General features: G+C 42.2%; 1 protein-coding gene across 3 annotated transcripts in view; it reads left to right on the top strand.

Annotated features, from left to right (window-relative positions):
• The window catches only part of grin1b (glutamate receptor, ionotropic, N-methyl D-aspartate 1b), a 45,651-nt gene that overhangs the window by 13,328 nt on the left and 13,072 nt on the right, over positions 1-19,251 (top strand). For 2 of the 3 annotated variants that reach the window (XM_057831833.1, XM_057831831.1), the window contains 9 exons: positions 2,083-2,145; positions 2,690-2,787; positions 2,950-3,071; positions 5,336-5,510; positions 10,125-10,275; positions 11,588-11,674; positions 12,311-12,446; positions 15,277-15,404; positions 18,130-18,294. In XM_057831833.1, the coding sequence (XP_057687816.1) occupies positions 2,083-2,145; positions 2,690-2,787; positions 2,950-3,071; positions 5,336-5,510; positions 10,125-10,275; positions 11,588-11,674; positions 12,311-12,446; positions 15,277-15,404; positions 18,130-18,294 (1,125 nt within the window). The remainder of the gene's footprint in view (positions 1-2,082; positions 2,146-2,689; positions 2,788-2,949; positions 3,072-5,335; positions 5,511-10,124; positions 10,276-11,587; positions 11,675-12,310; positions 12,447-15,276; positions 15,405-18,129; positions 18,295-19,251) is intronic. The other variant, XM_057831834.1, reaches the window with a different exon arrangement.

The raw sequence follows: 19,251 nt of genomic DNA, 5'->3' as shown, positions 1-19,251 counted from the left end.
AAGCTAAGCTAACGCTACTAGGACAGGCTGTGCTAGCTTAGCATCTGTGCTAACTCTAACATAGTTTGCCTTCCTTCAGGTGTGTGTGCGTGTGTGCGTACGTGTGATGAAAGCTTGGCAACGCCGAGCCTGTGAAATAAAAAGTCCAAAACGTCGGTCTGCTTGTTCTTTCCCGTTTGCTAAAAATAAAAATAGCTCCGTGTTTAAATTTGTCTCCTGTCATCAGGTCATTTGCATATCAGACAAATAGAAGCACGAATGTTGGCGGTTGACGAAGCCAAACTCAACAGAAAGGAAGCGAAAAGAAAAAATCTCAACAAAAGTCATTCTGACAACTGCTAGCGTGCGCTCCCGTGTCTGTATGTTTGTATAGTAGTGTTGCATCGATAGTATTTTTTGGCCTAGGATACCAATTCCCTGTGGTATCGGCCCATGCCGATACTGTACCAACACCACGTTTTCAAAAATATCTTCTTTTTTTTTTGGGCCCGGTTGAAGAGTGGTTAGCTGGGATTAGCTCTGGCACCCTTGCCACCGTCGTGAGGATTATCGACATGGAAGATGAATGAATGAATTCTAAATGACTGCATACTGACTTGAATGTACATTCATCGCTATAATGGTTTGGTCAGACACACCTTAACCAGTTGGCTGCCTTTGATGGCACTAGTGAGAAACTGATATAAGCATTCGAATTGCCCCGGAAAAAACATGAAGTGACACAAAAATGCCTTAAAATTCGCAGAAAGTGACTGAAAACCAATAAGAAGTGACCTGGCAATAACCCAAAATCAACAGGAATGGATTAAAACGGCACAGGATAGCCTAAAATCAACAGTAATTGACCCCAAAATGCCCCCAAATCAATAGGAAGTTACTCCAAAATGCCCTGCAAGACGTCTAATCCATCCGACCAATCCATTTGAAGTGGACATTTACTAGAGATGAATTCATTTCAATTTATTTTATTTATTTATTTTAGTGGTGGCATGTGTAGCTCGTGGACATTTTGAGTTGGGCGCTGGACAGTTGGAAACTAGGCATCTAAAAGTACAAATTGTGCAGCATTGGCACTAGACACGTGACGGTTACCGGTTTCAAGGTATACCGTGGTATGAAAACGTCACTGTTTCAAAACCGCAAAAAATTTCCGTCATACCGTCCCAATGGTATTAGCTATTCCCTCCCTCTATATCCCTCGCTTGCACCGGCAAGGCTCAACCCTCCCTTACCGGTTGTTGCTCAGTGTCAGTGAGTCAGCTGTGCTACATGATGGCTGGAGGAGGTGAACCTCCTGAACTTTTTCCCCCATCGAAGAAAACGAAATCGCTGGTATGGGAATATTTCGGTTACAGAAAAACTTACAGACTTAGAGGCTTACAGGTTTAGAAGAGGAGGGCCAACCGATGTGTAAAACATGTTTGCTGAGGGTGGCTGCCGAGAAGGTAATACCTCCAGTATGATTTCGGACTGCAGGACTGCATTTATTATAATTTTATTTTGAATATATTTTTTAATTATTTTAACTTAAAATTACAGTATACTTATTTTACAATTTGCTAATATGTTTAAAAAAAATAAAATCCTGTTCAATAGAAAAAAAGTTTTTTTGTTAAACCCAGATATCACAAAGTAACACAGTTTAGAGCTATAATCGCAATACCGTGATAGCATGATATTTTGGCCTAAGGGTTGTCATACCGTCAGAATCTCATACCAGCACATGCCTAATTGGCACGTTATTTCTTAGTACTCTCTGACGTTCTTTTAGTGCTGTATCGGTGCAACACTATTGTATACGTTTGTGCGTCTGATGTGTGTGTTGTGAGTGGGAATCTGTACAGCCACTTGTCTGTGTGCTCCATTGTTTTTATGCATGCATGTCATTCGCGTGCGTGTTTGGCTGTGCATCTGTAAGTCTAGGTGCGCGAGTGTCTACGCTGATGAGCGGACATCTATGAGCGTGTGTCTAGGAGGCGGACAACATTATGGCGTCAGGCAGCGTGTGTTCCAGTCATGTTGTGTTGTTTGTGTGTGCGTGTTTTGTGTGTGACGTTCTCTCTGTTGTCACATGACCATCAGACTAAAATCAGGAACTATGAAAACGTGGACCAACACGGCTTTGACTTCCGGAGAACGCCTAAGGTAGAAGCTTGCCTAAGGTAGAACGCTTGCATGGTCCAATCGCTGCACGCCGCCCACCCGCCCAACCAATCTCGTTGACCGACCCAAGCCCCGCCCACCCGATCCAGAGATAGCACTTATCCTGGAGGTGGCCATCTTTCTTTTGGTTTGTCATGACTTTGGGAATGTTGGGAATGCAGGACAGATCCCCTCCACTCTTTCACCTCCCCCCCACCCCCCAAGAGGGATGCATGCGGGGTCTGACGGCCACCGCCCCACTCCCCCAAAATCCCCCCCGCCCCCTCTCGAGTTCTTGGTTTGATTTGCGCTCGCTAACATGCTAACATGCACGTCCCTGATTGGTTGGTTGGAGTCTTGCATGTCTCCCGGCTTCCACTTCTTGCTCCCCATTGGATGCCTACCCCGGCTTCGCCCCGCCACGCCCAGCCCCGCCCCTACACCCAATTATTTCGAGCACAGGGCGAGCGGGAGCACGGTCGGGGTTGCTAGTGTGCTAACTTTGCGTGTGTTATGATGTCATATGATGTCACCATGTCGACTTCAGGCCGAGAAGGTTCTTCTGTTTGGACCCGACACCAATCTGACCGCCCTGCTCATGGACGCCAAAGACCTGGAGGCCCGCGTCATCATCCTTTCTGCCAGGTCTGTAGGCTAACAGCTGACCGCTGCCTGGTTTTCTACTCTCCAACTAGAACGTGAAATTTTTCATCCATTTGGCTAAAAAACGAACTGGCAGTGGTCGACTCCGCCCAATTATGTGGCTAACGAGCGTTCTGTTTCATGCGTCTGTGCAACGGACTGCAGTGAGGACGAGGCGGCAGGTGTCTACAAAGCAGCCCGTCACCTCAACATGACCGGTTCTGGTTACGTTTGGATCGTCGGAGAGAGAGAGATGACGGGAAAGGCTTTGAGTGAAGCACCGGATGGTACGTTGCCCTCTTCCTCCTTTAGCTCCTCCTCTTCTCTTCCTTTCTCTGTCACGCTTCCATCCGACTCCTTCTCTTCCGAGGCGTAGCTGGAGTCCGCTACGGTTGCCTCCAGCTACATAAGCAAGTGGCTGCCAAAGCTTCTAGCTTAGCATCTGGCTCCTAGCTTAGCACCTAGCTAGATTAGCGCAGGGTGTCTAGGCTCAAGATCAAAGGTGGGTAGAGTACGCACTGAGATGTGACTTCTTTGTTGTTGGTGATAATAGATTAACCTAGAGTTGGATAAGGGAAACATCTTCTCTTGGACGGGAGGCTGTCATTTGGGCTGTTTTTGATTGAACTGGGTGGGTTTTGACTGTCATCCCCATCTGCCAACCCTTCTAGTGCCCGGCGAGCAGCTGGCTAGGTAAGTATCTGTAGGCAAACTAAACACCTTAGCAGGTGAAACAGCTAAGATAGCATCTAGCTATATGCACGCACTTCAGTGAAGTTGCTAAACTAGCACGGTCGCTAGGCGTTGCCGCCACTTAGCTGGAAAGACGGCAGCCGTGATGCAGGAAGCTAATAGCTAAATGGCTTCTATAGTATTTGAATGTCGCTGCGTGGTCCCTCAGCTTTGATGTTTTATGCTGGTTGAAGGTTCAAACACGCCCGTCATGTTTGAACGTATCAATCGTGTCGCGTGTGTGTGTGCCTTTCAATGTTCTAACATCTTTTGTTTGTGTCATCTTCTTCTTCAGCTTCTTTCTCCTCACGCCGCCTGTTTGTCGCGTTACTCCGGCGAGGGCGCTTGGGGATGCAGTGAACCCTTGTTTAGCGCGTGGAGAGCCACGCTAGATAAAATCAAGTTGACAAAGTTCATTTTGACATTTCCAATATGTGGAAAGTCACCTGGGCCGGACGGGTCTCCTCCGGATGATGATTTCCTTCAGTATTGTTTATTGAAAAAACACTTTAGGCTAAAGCTTTAGCTTAATGCTCCCGAAAATTGCTATACACCACGGGGGTTCACTGTCATGATAACATTTGCTGGTGGGAAGGGGGGCAGACGTCTCGTGTTGCTACGCTAACCGTGACGATGATGATGTCATTATCTGAACTGGTAAGACGCCGCCGACGCTCCGCATTCTATCATCGGTCAGCTTGAACCACGGCTCCGGTATTGTGGGCCGAGTCAGCTACATGAACACACAGACGTCAATAAGTCAGAGACGTGCCGGCGCGTGACGAGGACGTACACCTGATGAGTTCTTACGTGGGTGAGACATCGCACTCGTCACCGAGTTGTCTCATGACCACTCGATGACGATCCCATGATGACTCGTTCGGCAGCTGTGTGTAGTTGTCGCCACGCGTTATTGCGTGTCAGCACATCGGTGAGTGACAACTTTTTCCGCACGTGTCAGGAAGGAAGAATTACACGTGGGCACATCGTGACATGTCAAAGAGTCGCGTCATCACTCCTTGTCATGTGTCAGTGACGTGTCTGTAAGTTGTCACGCATCGTCATGCGACGCGTCGTCTCCAGCTGTGTCACGTAATGTCATTGTGATGACACGTTGATGAGTTGTCCCACATCATGTGTCGTCACTTTGGCAGGTGATAACTTTTTGACATGTGACAAGTTTACATGCCGGGTCTCGTATCAATAAGATGTCCCGTTACAAGAATTACGCATGGGCACATCACATAGTGACACGTCAAATTGTTGATACGTGTCAGTGACGCGTCTGTCAGTTGTCACGCGACGAGTCGTCACCTTTCAACATGTCATCGGCTGTGTCACGTAATGGCATCGCGATGACATGATGAATGGACTCGCATCACGTGTCATCACGTCGGCGTGTGGCAACTTTTCGGCACGTGACAAGTTTAACATGCCAGGTCACGTGTCAGGAAGTTGTCCCGTTACAAGAATTATGTGTGGGCTCATTGTGACACGTCAAACAGTTGCGTCATCACACCAGGTCACGTGTCAGTAACTCTTGTCACATGACCGTCTTCACCAGACACATGATGACGCGAACATTTTTTTTCTATGGGTTATGAGAACAGTGTTAGCCACTTTCAACAGGTACTTTTTCATTCATCAATGCTGGGTCTTGAGCTGTAGTTCATGTGACTGGTGAAGAAAAACGATTAAGCACGGGTGATCTCCCAGCACGCACTTGGGTGCCTCCCCTGAGCGTATCGGGCTGTAATTAAGGGCGGCGTTGTAATTAGAACGTGCGCGTGTGTAACCCATGTGTGTGCGTGCCGGTTAGGCCTGCTGGGTCTGCAGCTGATTAACGGTAAAAACGAGTCGGCGCACATCACGGACGCCGTGGGAGTGGTGGCGCAGTCCCTGCAGGAGCTTCTGGACAAGGAGAACATCACGGAACCTCCACGAGGGTGCGTGGGCAACACCAACATCTGGAAGACAGGGCCCCTCTTCAAAAGGTCTGTCACCTGTCGTCAACAATTCATCAAGTGCTGTCGCTTTAAATGCGTTTATGACAATGTTATAATGACTTTTTCCTTGTAATATTACGTAATATCCTATATTTTGTTATTTATATTTTATATTATTATTACATAATACGTAATATTTCGTAACATTTTATAAATTAGATAACATTACGACTTTTTTGTATCTACGTAAAGATACATAATATAATGACTAATCTCTTCATTTACGTATTTTTTCTCGTAAATTACGATTTTAATCTCGTTATTGAGTTTTTTCTCGTAATATACGTAAAGATACGTAATATATTGACTTTAATCTCATAATATAACAATTTTTGTCTCGTCATAGATGTAAAGATACGCAATATAGCGAATTTAATCTCATAATATTACAATTTTTTTGTAATTACTTTAATTTAATTACGACTGTTTTCGTAATAGTACATAGAATTACAATATGTCCTTGTAAATTGTTACTTTAAATTTTCATTTTTTTCTTGTAATATACATAAAGATACATAACAATTTTCATCTTGTAATATTACGACTTTTTTCTTATATTACAAATTTTTTTCTTGTAATTTATGTAAGAAATAACTTGTAATATTTGTAAAGATACGTAATATTATGACTTTCTGCAGTAATGTCAATGAAGTATGATAACTTTAATCTCGTATTTTTTTGTCTTTTACTCAAAATATTACGATTTTAATCTCTTAATAATAAGTAAGGTTGTGTACATTATGACATTTTCTTTATAATATTACGTAACATGACTTTTTTATCGTAATATACTATACTTCTCAAAAAGTTAGCATATTGTGATAAAGTTCATTATTTTCTGTAATGTACTGATAAACATTAGACTGTCATATATTTTAGATTCATTACAAACCTTTTATAGTTTTAATATAGATGATTTTGGCAAAAAAGTCAAGAAAAAACAAAAATCCCTATCTCAAAAAATTAGCATATTTCATCAGACCAATACAAAAACGTGTTTTTCAATACAAAAAAAGTCAACCTTCAATTAATTATATCAGCTATCCACTCAATACTTGGTCGGGAATCCTTTTGCAGATATGACTTCTTCAATGCGGCGTGGCATGGAGGCAATTAGCCTGTGGCGCTGCTGAGGTGTTATGGAGGTCCAGGATGCTTTGATAGCGACCTTAAGCTCATCCACAGTGTTGGGTCTGGTGTCTCTCAACTTCCTCTTCACAACATCCCACAGATTCTCTATGGGGGTCAGGTCAGGCCCTTGATAAAACACAGTTGACCAACACCAGCAGCTGACATGGCACCCCAGACCATCGCTGACTGTGGGTACTTGACACTTCAGGCATTTTGGCATTTCCTTCTCCCCTGTCTTCCTCCAAACTCTGGCACCTTGATTTCCGAATGACATGCAAAATTTGCTTTCATCTGAAAAAGTACTTTGGACCACTGAGCATCAAACAGTCCAGTGCTGCTTCTCTGTAGCCCAGGTCAGGCGCTTCTGCCGCTGTTTCAGGTTCAAAAGTGGCTTGACCTTGGTAATGCGGCACCTGTAGCCCATTTCCAGGTTTCTGCAGGTCCCCAAGGTCTGGAATCGCCCCTTCTCCAAAATCTTTCTCACGGTGCGGTCACCTCTTCTGGTTGTTCAGCGTTTCCTGCCACAATTTTCCCTCCCACAGACTTCCCACTGAGGTGCCTTGATACAGCACTCTAGGAACAGCCTATTCGCTCAGAAATTTCTTTCTGTGTCTTAGCCTTTTGCTCGAGGGTGTCAATGATGGCCTTCTGGACATTAGTCAGGTCGGCAGTCTTGCCCGTGATTGCGGTTTTGAGAAATGAACCAGGCTGGGTGTTTTTAAAAGCGTCAGGAATCTTTCGCAGGGATTTTGAGTTAATTCATCGATTCAGATGATTAGGTTAGTAGCTTCTTTAGAGTACCTTTTCATGATATGCTAATTTTTTGAGATAGGGATTTTTGTTTTTTCATGACTTTTTTGCTATAATAATCATCAATATTAAAACAATAAAAGCCTTGAACTACTTCAGTTGTGTGTAATGAATCTAAAATATATGAAATTCTAATGTTTATCAGTACATTACAGAAAATAATAAACTTTATCACAATATGCACATTTTTTGAGAAGGACTAGTACGTAAAGATAAGTAATATTACGACCTTATCCTCGTGAATTGCACCATGTAACACATATTATGTTCCCAGGTTCTTAGTGGTATTTCCCAGTTTGTTTCGTCACATTGACATTTTAAAACACCTTTCTTTCCCAAAAAGTTTGGGTTTCTGGTCACGACTTCACAATTCTGTTTTCCACTTTACTTGTGTACTTTCTAATGCTTTTATATATAAAACACTCAGGTGACTTGAAGTTCCGCTACGATACCCCCAATTTGGCCAAATTTAAAAATTGTCCGATATGCATGTGTGATACATCATTGGAAAGCTTAAAATCTCAATTTTCTGGGGCAAGAAAAATTTTGAACAGGAGGGCATTAAAAAAAATAATAAAATAATTGTTTCAAACAGCAAATCCCTAACTGGACGCGAGAGCACGGGAGAGCAGAATTACAGACGCCATGGAGGCGGGAGCACGCAAGAGCGGAATTACAGACGCCATGACATTAACGAGTTATTATCGCGTACTTACCTTGTTTTGATCCAAAAACTCCATTTAGCATGTATCACTGAGTGTCAAGACACAGTTGTGAATGGCCACAGCCGGATTTTGCGGGGATTTTATGGGTAAAACGGTGATATAGCAAAGGTCGCGATGCAGAAATCGCAGACAACAAGGAGTGGTTGAGATTTTCTTTTTCATATAGTTACCTTTTTAAACGTTATTTTTCAATTTGTCTTTGTTTGGATCGATTATTTATCTTCTAACATATCGGGGAAAATGCAAAAAAAACCCAACAACAATTAAGCGATAGTTATGAGATAGAAATCCGTGACTTATTTACAGACGCCAAATTTTTCATTGTGACGTAATTTGTTTAAAAGTTTAAATTATGCGCGTGAATAATTTTTTTAAAGTCGTTTTCTTTTTTTTAAACTAAATATTAGACATCCATTAATGATTCTAAGCTAAAAATGACAGACATTTCGAATAATAAATATAATTGCTTTTCTTTTTATGGCTAGATTGAAACAAAAGCGGTTGCGTGACATCTATAAATGGGGGTTTTCAGGGTAAAACGGACAAATTAAAAATAGTTTGGGGGCTTAATGCGCCATGAATCTGCTATGGCAGCATATAGACATATTGTTCTATTGAACACAACAGTTGTTTTGGCTTAAAATACAGCAGTTTCTTTTAAAGAGGAGTGCAAGAGCAGAAACGGCTTTTTCAGTCTTGTCTGTGTTTTCCGCCATATATATTCCCCCCCCTTATTTTATAGACTTAGTTTGACCTGAAACACGATAAATGACATTTCACGTAAATATTTTCTGCATAACTAGGACGTAAAATCAGAAATTTTAAATATAGCCTCTAATTTAAGCAAAACCAAACTTTAACCTTATTATTGGCATTTTTTCATTTAGTTTGGACCATAGCAACACAAATAAAATGACAACAAGCCAGGAACATTTTTTTTTTCTGTAACATGGTGCATAGACTTCATAATTGTATTGACGGGTCAATTAGGCCAGCTACTGCGCAACGCCTTCAAGCAGGGGGCCCATCCCACAGTCCGCTTCAGTTATTTGCAGTCGGTCGCAGCGACACACGCAGCGATTTCACGCCGGCTTTATGATAAAAGTACGAAAGCTGTACCGCATACAGACAGGAAGGATTGTCTCAGGAGTGATTTGTTCGAGGATTCAAGGTAATTATTATATTTTTCGTACCATGCATGCATTTTGAAACGTGAAAAAAATCTATGGGAGAAATTAGCCACTACTGCATTGGAATCATAGTTCGCATCATATTTACGTAAAATAAATGCTAACTGCCCGATTCTTTGCTCTTTTACCAAAGAATCGAAACTGTTTTACGTCCATATCTATAAAGAATTCAGGGATTTACGCATTTATTCACAAGAATTTTCAACGTAGAAAGCTCTTTGTTGTGGTAAGGCGTTGCCACAGTGACTTAAAGACGAGCGGCACATTCGACATACTTACATAAAATAAATGCTAACTGCCCGTTTTTTTGCTTTTAGAAAGCATAAAGAATTGAGGGATTTACGCATATATTCACAAGAATTTTCAACGTAAAAAGCTCTTTGTCTGCGCTTCCACTTGGTCAGCATTGACGGAGATAAGCCCCCTATTAATCGGCCCTGTGTCCCGTCAATACCATTATGAAGTCTATGCATGGTGTTATCTGAAATTACTTTTTCTTGTGATATACGTAAAGATACGGAATACAACGACTTTAATCTTGTAATATTACGATTTCTTTGTCGTAATGCTCATATTACTGTCGTAATACTCATATTACTGTTTAATTACTATTATTATAGTATAATCTTGTGGTAACAATAAAGCTATTGATTGATTGATTGATTGATTGATTGATTGATTGATTGATTGATTGAAAACTTGGCCGATGTGAAGACAGTTGAAGGGTGTACTTGGTCACGTGTCAGGGTGCTGATGTCCTCCAAGTACACGGAGGGGCTGACCGGTCGCATCGAGTTCAACGACGACGGCGACCGGCGCTTTGCAACCTACAATATCCTTAACTACCAGCAGAAGCCCGGGAGGCTTGTCCAGGTCGGAATCTTCAACGGCTCGCAGGTAGAGGACACGCGTACACACACACACACACACACACGTTTGCTAGCACCTGTACAGTGATCCCCAACCACTGGGCCATGGACCCCATTGCGCATTTGCTACCGGGCCGCAGAGAAATAATAGATAATTTGTTGTCGTGGTTGGTCGCCATTACTGGGGTGTTTGCACACCTATAGACTAATTCATGCAAAACGACTGAAAGTACCCTGTCTGCCATTGCTGAGGTGTGTCGCCGGCAGCACACATCCAGCAGCAGCTCGCATTAATAGTTACATTGTCTGACGCTGGGCTGCTATGCAAACACTAGAGGGCGACGTCCACAAACCTACTCTGATAGTCATTAGCAGCCCAGCATCAGTCAAAATAAAGAATAACTTTAGCTGCTGTGTGCTGCAGCGGCACAACTCTACAATGGAGGCCGGCGTACTTCCAGTCCTTTTGCTCGGATTAGTCAGTAGATATAATAACGAAACTGGATAGGAAGTCGTAATTGAAATCCATTGGAGCTAGCATCCAGCATCTGTTTTTTTAAAGCTATCTGCACTCGTCCTCGATAATGATGGAGGCGCATCAGATTTGTCCCCAGAAAATTTGGCCCACATGTTAGCGAAGATGACTGAAAACCAGACATCTTTGGACTGTTTTTTTTACGTAGATAAGGCCACCTGCTGAGCCAGAAGAGGAGCCTCTAGCCAAGTCCATTCTGCTTAATATGTGGCTAAAAGCTAGCAAATGAGGCGACAAAAGCGAATGCACCGAGAGCATCATACCTCGTGGTGAACTGTATCACTGAAGCCAAGAAACCTTAGATCAGGGGTGCCCAAGTCCGATCCTCGAGAGCCCCTATCCAGCTTGTTTTCCATGTCTCCCTCCTTGAACACACCTGAATAAAATGATCAGCTCATCAGCAAGCTCTGCAAGAGCCTGATAATGATCCTGATTATTTGAGTCAGGTGTGTTGGAGGAGGTAGACATGGAAAACAAGCTGGATAGGGGCTCTCGAGGACTGGACTTGGGCACCCCTGCCTTAGATGATTTGAAAAGAACTCATTATGCCTGCGATCAAGGGCATTCACTGTTATGTTTTAGGAGAGGCCGCTGTTAAAAAATGGTTGATTCAGGGTATGGTGAGTTATATTTTCCCTGCGCTTAATGTTCAATTTTAGCCCCGTTGTGTTATTTTATAATTACTGTAATTTTCTGCCACACAATGCATGTCTGTGAAAAAAAGGCCCACATCACACCGATCTTTGGTGCAAAAAAGGTTGGGGACCACTGATGTATCATATGTGTCACATGTGTCATATGTCAGGTGGTGATGAACCCCCAGAGGAAAATCATCTGGCCCGGCGGGGAGACCGAAAAGCCAGTCGGATACCAGATGTCGACCAAACTCAAGGTAGGCTAACGTGCTAATGCGCAGACATGCTAACAGGTAGTTTGCTACACTGATACTAGTTCTGTACCGATATGGCACTAAAATGACATCGGGGAGTACTAAAAAAAAAATGAATCCATTTAAAGCTGTAGGGTGACAGCCGGCCAACCCTCCTACTTCAAGTGTATTGGACGTCAACGCCGTCAATAAAAGCTACATAATAAATAGCAGTTATTTTATAATCTTTTAAAAATGGATTGAGAAATAATAGTTAGGAATTCATTTTAATTTCAATGCATTGACTTGGATGGGTATATCGACCCTACCAAAATGCCTGCCTTGACGCCATTTTGGTAGTGGCGCGGGCTTTTTCATGCTTATGCCATGAATTGAAATGTGTTTATCTCAAATATCACTTCAAATGAATTGGATCTCTAGCACAGTCAACGGCAGCCACTGAGTAAATTCAATTGAGTATGCAAAAGTTTACGATAAAATTTTTAAAATACATTTTTTTGACCAAACTGGGTATCTCTAAAGTATTGGCATCGATCGGCCAATTCGACACAGTCAGAATCAGGAAGGCAATGATGCAACACTGGTTTTGTGGTCTCAGGACCACATTTTGAAACAAGTCTGGCCTGTGCGTGCACCTAGATCGTGACCATCCACCAGGAGCCTTTTGTCTACGTCAAGCCCACCAAGGCGGATGGAACGTGTAAGGAGGAACACACAGTCAACGGGGTCCTCATCAAGAAGGTCATTTGCACCGGACCCAATGGAACCATTCCAGGTCTGACGCACGGGACACAAAACACTGGATCACAATCTGGAACATCTTTATCGGCCAAGTAGATCAAATATATATCTGAAATAGTTAGATACTGGGGGACAATTGTGCCATTTCATAAATATAACATTAGAGTCAATGGAGCCAGCGTGAACTTTGAAATTGCTTTATTTCCAAAACCTTTTCAAACGGCTTGGTTTTTCAGGAATGCAGTAAATTAATCACATAAATAAGTCATTCACTACCATTGATGGATATTGACGACCAAACCATTTTGATTCGAACAGAACCCAAATTATCAGAATGTGAACTGGCAACAACTCAAAATAACAGGAAGTGACCCCAAAACAATAGGAAGTAACCTGTAAATACTCCAAAATTGACAGGAAATGAACCAAAATAATCAGGAAGTGATCAGTCAACACCATGAAATAACAGGAATTGACCCAAAATCAACAGGAAGTCACCTGGAATTTAACCTAAATCCACAGAAAGTGAGCCAAGAATGCCCCAAAAATAATAAGTCACCCGTAAATGTGCCAAAATTAACTGGAAGTGACACAAAAACAACAGGAAGTAACCCGTAAATGCTCCACCATTAAAATTGAAGTGAACCAAAATCAACAGGAAGTGACCTGGAATTGAACCTAAATTGACAGGAATTGACCAAGGAATGCACAAAAATATCAGGAAGTGACCCATAAACAACAGGAAGCAACCTATAAATATTCCCAAATTAATAGGAAGTGATCCCAAATCAACAGGAATTGGCCTGTTGGCATTTACTGACCAGTAGAGCAAAGCTCAGTTCTCTCCATGCACTTTCTCCAGATTGCATTTTCTACTACATTCAGTTTTAGGGGCATTTGATTCATTCATAAATATTTTTGTTGATATATTAAAAAAAAATATATATATATATTTTTTTAAACAGTATTCTTTAACTCATTGACTGCTCATGTTCATTCACTCCTCCCAGTCCAAATGGATTGGACATCTAGCACTGTCAATTGCAGCCAATGAGTTCAAAATAGACATACTGTATATCTTTTTTTTTTTTCCAACATCCACCTTGAATCATAGGCACTTTGTTTTATTAAAACCAAAACGTTTGAAAATCCATCCAGATTTTACTGAGTATTTTGGTAAAAGAGTAGTAGAGTACCTTTGGTTCACTGCAACAAACTGTCCACTGCTTTAACATGGCCGCCGATTACTCAACTGCCGACTTTTCACATCTTTTATAAGTGAAATCTATGGGTAGATACAGTGGGGCAAATAAGTATTTAGACAACCACTTATTGTGCAACTTCTCCCACTTGAAAATATTAGAGAGGCCTGTAATTGTCAACATGGGTAAACCTCAACCATTAGAGACAGAATGTGGAAAAAAAACAGAAAATCACATTGTTTGATTTTTAGAGAATTTATTTGCAAATCATGGTGGAAAATAAGTATTTGGTCAATACCAAAAGTTCATCTCAATACTTTGTGATGTACCCTTTGTTGGCAATAATGGAGGCCAAACATTTTCTGTAGCTCTTCACAAGCTTTTCACACACTGTTGCTGGTATTTTGGCCCATTCCTCCATGCAGATCTCCTTTAGAGCAGTGATGTTTTGGGGCTGTCGTTGGGCAACACGGACTTTCAACTCCCCCCACAGATTTCCTATGGGGTTGAGATCTGGAGATTGACTAGGGCACTCCAGGACCTTGAAATGCTTCTTACGAAGCCATTCCTTTGTTGCCCTGGTTGTGTGTTTGGGATCATTGTTATGCTGAAAGACCCAGCCACGTCTCATCTTCAGTGCCCTCGCTGATGGAAGGAGATTTTCACTCAAAATCTCTCGATACATGGCCCCATTCATTCTTTTTTCTACACAGATCAGTCGTCCTGGTCCCTTTGCAGAAAAACAGCCCCAAAGCATGATGTTTCCACCCCCATGCTTCACAGTGGTTATGGTGTTCTTCGGATGCAATTCAGTATTCTTTTTCCTCCAAACGTGAGACCCTGCGTTTCTACTAAAAAGTTCTATTTTGGTTTCATCTGACCATAACACATTCTCCCACTCCTCTTCTGAATCATCCAAATGCTCTCTAGCGAACCGCAGATGGGCCTGGACGTGCACTGGCTTCAGCAGGGGGACACGTCTGGCAGTGCAGGATATGAGTCCCTGGCGGCGCATTGTGTTACTGATAGTAGCCTTTGTTACTGTTGTCCCAGCTCTCTGTAGGTCATTCACTCGGTCCCCCCGTGTGGTTCCGGGATTTTTGCTCACCGTTCTTGTTATCATTTTGACGCCACGGGGTGAGATCTTGCAGATTCAGTCTTCCCAGCCTGGTGCAGGTCTACATTTTTTTCTCTGGTGTCCTTCGACCGCTCTTTGGTTTTTTGCCATAGTGGAGTTTGGAGTGTGACTGACTGAGGTTGTGGACAGTGTCTTTTATACCGATAATGAGTTAAAACAGGTGCCATTAATACAGGTAACGAGTGGAGCCTCGTTAGACCTCGTTAGAAGAAGTTAGACCTCTTTGACAGCCAGAAATCTTGCTTGTTTGTAGGTGACCAAATACTTATTTTCCACTCTAATTTGGAAATAAATCCTTAAAAATAAAACAATGTGATTTTCTGTTTTTTTTTTCCACATTCTGTCTCTCATGGTTGAGGTTTACCCATGTTGACGATTACAGGCCTCTCTAATCTTTTCAAATAGGAGAACTTGCACAATTGGTGGTTGATAAAATACTTATTTGCCCCACTGTGCGTATGCATTTGCAGACAAACTTAGACACCAATTCCATTAAAGGTATAGCAAGCATGTATGCCTTTCAGGTCAGCCGACGGTTCCTCAGTGTTGTTATGGCTTCTGCATTGACCTGCTCATCAAATTGGCCATGAGCATGAACTTCACCTACGAGGTGCACTTGGTAGCCGACGGAAAGTTTGGAACGCAAGAGAGAGTAAGAAAAATGGGCGCCAACATTCTCATTTCTTTGCCTGTCATGTTGCACGTATCGCCGCTTAAGCCTGCATTATACATAAAGCCAAGGCATGTACTGTATCATGCATGTACGCTAAATGTATTATGCATGTCCACGGATGATTCCAGAACATGTGTTCCTTGTCGCCATGGCAACACCTTGTCCAGTGGTTCCCAGTATAACCTCACCGCCATCATTTCCTGTTTTCTCCTCATCCATTAATAATTAGAAAATGCTTTTTTTTTTTTTTTTTTTTTTTTTTTAGAAGTTGCAATGGTAGTTTTGCTGTGTTGCTGTGTAAAACAATTCCTGTTGATTTGGGGCATTTTGAAGTTACTGTCTCTTGATTTTGGGGCTTTTTAATGTCACTTCTTGTCCATGTTGGGTCACTTTCTGTTAATATGGGTTCATAACAGGACACTTTCAGTTGATATTGGCGCACTTCTTATTGATTTGGGGGCATTTTGGGGTCATTTTCTGTTGATTTTGGGATCTCTTTTTTGGATTCAGAATATTTTTTGTAATTGTTACAAAAGCACAACGAAACTTTGTTTGGAGCATTCATACAGCTAAGTTGAGTTAAGTTTTGACCATATCAGGTCAACTCCTGTTGATAGTGGCTCACTTCTGATTGATTTTGGGTGATGTTAGGGACACTTCCTGTTCGTTTTGGGGCATTTTGGGGTCACTTCTTGATAATATCGGTCACCTCCTGTTGATATCAGCTCCATTGTTATTGATTTTAGGGTGTTTTGGGGTCACTTCGTCTTGATTTTGGGGCATTTGAGGGTCACTTCTTGTCCATATTGGGTCACTTTTTGTTGATATGTGTTCATAACAGGTCACTTTCGGTTGATATCAGCGCACTTCTTATTGATTTTGGGGCATTTTGGAGTACCTTCTTGACCATATCAGGTCAACTGCTGTTGTATAGTGGATCACTTCGGGTTTTGGGACACTTCCTGTTTGTTTTGGGGCATTTTGGCGTCACTTCTTGATAATATCGGTCACCTCCTGTGGATATCGGCTCATGTCTTATTGATTTTAGGGTGTTTTGCGGTCACTTCCTGTTGATTTTCAGGTCACTTCTTGACCATATCAGGTCACCTGTTGATATTGGCTCACTTATTGATTTTGGGACATTTTGGAGTCACTTCCTATTGATTGTGGGGCATTTTGGGGTCACTTTATGAACATACCGGGTCACCTGTTGATATCGGCTCACTTCTTACTGATTTTAGGGTGTTTTGGAGTCACTTACTGTTGATTTTTGGGCATTTTGGGGTCACTTCTTGTCCATATTGGGTCACTCCCTTTTGGTATGGGTTCATATTACTGTTAACATCGACTAACGACTTATGGATTTTGGGGTCACTTCCTGTTGATTTTGGAGTCCCTTCTGGACCATGCTGGGTCACGTTCTGTTGATATCAGCTCACTTCTTATTGATTTTGGGGTGTTTTGGAGTCACTTCCTATTGATTTTGGAGCGTTTTGGAGTCGCTTCCTGTTGATTTTGGGGTCACTTCTTGACCGTATTGGGTCACTTTCTGTTGATATGGGTTCATAACTGGTCACTTGCGGTTGATATTAGCGCACTTATTATTGATTTTGGGGCGTTTCGGACTTACTTCCTCTCAGTTTTGGAGCATTTCGGGGTCACTTCTTGTCCATATTGGGTCACTTTCTGTTGATATAGGTTCATAACAGGTCACTTTCGGTTGATATCGGCGCACTTCTTATTGATTTGGGGTCACTTTCTGTTGATTTTGGAGACTTTTCTTGACCACATTAGGTCAACTCCTGTTGATTGTGACTATCTTCTGATTAATTTTGGGGGGGGGGTTATGGACACTTCCTGTTCGTTTCGGGGCATTTTGGGGTCACCTCTTGATAATATCGGGTTACCTCCTGTTGATATCGGCTCACTTCCTATTGATTTCGCGATGTTTTGGGGTCTCTTCCTGTTGATTTTGGGGTCACTCCTTGACCATATCAGGTCACCTGTTGATATTGGCTCACTTATTGATTTTGAGGGTATTTTGGGGTCACTTACTGTTAATTGTGGGACGTTTTGCGGTCACTTTTTGACCTTATCGGGTCACCTCCTGTTGATATCGGCTAACTTATTATTGATTTTGGGGTCACTTCCTATTGATTTTCAGGCATTTTAGGGTCACTTCTTGACCATATTTGGTCACCTCCTGTTGATATGGCATTTTGGGGTCACGTCCTATTGATTTTGGGGCGTTTGGAGTCACCTCCTGATGATTAAGTGATCACTTCTTAACCATATCAGGTTACCTCCTGTTGATATCGGCTCACTTCTTGTCGATTTTGAGATGTTTTGGAGTAACTTCCTGTTGATTTCAGAGCATTTTGGGATCACTTCTTGTCTGTATCGGGTCACTTCCTAATGATATGGGTTCATATCACGTTATCTCCCGTTGATATCGGCTCACTTCTTATTGATTTTGGTGCATTTCGGGGTCACTTTTTGTTGATTTAGGAGCATATGCAAAGCTACCATCAATAATATAATGATTTAATAATAACTAATTATATTCAGTTCTTTTAAATGAGCTAAAATAGTCACTTGCGCCATGGATAAAAGGTTCAACCGCCTCCATTTTGTGCATCTTCCGTCTCCTCCATCTGGTCTTCTCCTGGATTGCTTAGCGCGGTGTGACTTGTCTCCACGTTAGGTGAACAACAGCAACAAGAAGGAGTGGAACGGCATGATGGGCGAGCTCCTGGGGGGTCTGGCCGACATGATCGTGGCCCCTCTCACCATCAACAACGAGCGCGCTCAGTACATCGAGTTCTCCAAGCCCTTTAAGTATCAGGGCCTGACCATCCTGGTCAAGAAGGTAAGAAAAAGCGCCGTTGATAGAAGAACTAGAAAATGCCAATTCTGGAGAAATGGCAATGGGATGCTTTCGGTCACCTCCTGTAGATTTTCTGTCACTTCCAATTAGTTTTGGGCATTTTTGTCTCACTTCCTAGTTAGCTCGTTGGCTGCCCTTGATGGTGCTAGACGTCCAAATGAATTGAACGTCTAGCACCATCAAAGGCACTGATAAACGAGCATTCACAGCATTGGCAGTATCACACACAGTATCACAGCATCAATGGCAAGTAATGAGTTAATATTACCGGTAAGTGTCTTCCTTGTTAAATATAGGGTACTTACACGTCACTTCCTGTTTATTTTGGGTTACTTCCTGCGCATATTGGTGTCTTCTGGAGTCACTTTGTGTACATTTTGGATCATAATGTGTTAAATTTAGGGCATTTCTGGGTCACTTCCTGTTCACTGGATACTTCCTGTTGACTTTGTTGCTTTTTCAGGGCACATCCTGCACATTTTGGGTCATTTCAGGGGTAATTTCCTGATAACTGTTGGGCATTTGTGGGTCACTCCCTGTTCATTGGACACTTTCTGTTGACTATGGCATTTTGGGGTCACTTCCTGTAGATCTAGGGACATTTTTTAAGCATCATGTGTTAATTTTAGAGCATTTCTGCTTACTTCCTGTTTAGTGGACACTTATTCTGGTTCACTTCCTTTACATTTTGCGATAATCTATAATCGCTTTCTGTCCATTTTGTATCATATACTCTTAATTTTACGATATTTATGGATCACTTCCTGTTCATTGAAAAGTTCCTGTTGATCTTTGGTCACTCACTGTTATTTTTTGTGGTATTTACAGGTCTTTGTTCTTGATTTTGGGCTTTTTCAGTCCACTTCTTGTTGATATTGGGTTATTTTCCCCATTTGAAACGAATGGGGAATTGGAAATAAATGGGGATGTTTTTGTCAA

Source organism: Corythoichthys intestinalis, chromosome 3 (genome assembly GCF_030265065.1).
Source record: "Corythoichthys intestinalis isolate RoL2023-P3 chromosome 3, ASM3026506v1, whole genome shotgun sequence".
Taxonomy (NCBI): domain Eukaryota; kingdom Metazoa; phylum Chordata; class Actinopteri; order Syngnathiformes; family Syngnathidae; genus Corythoichthys; species Corythoichthys intestinalis.
This window is presented reverse-complemented; position numbering and strand designations above follow the sequence as displayed.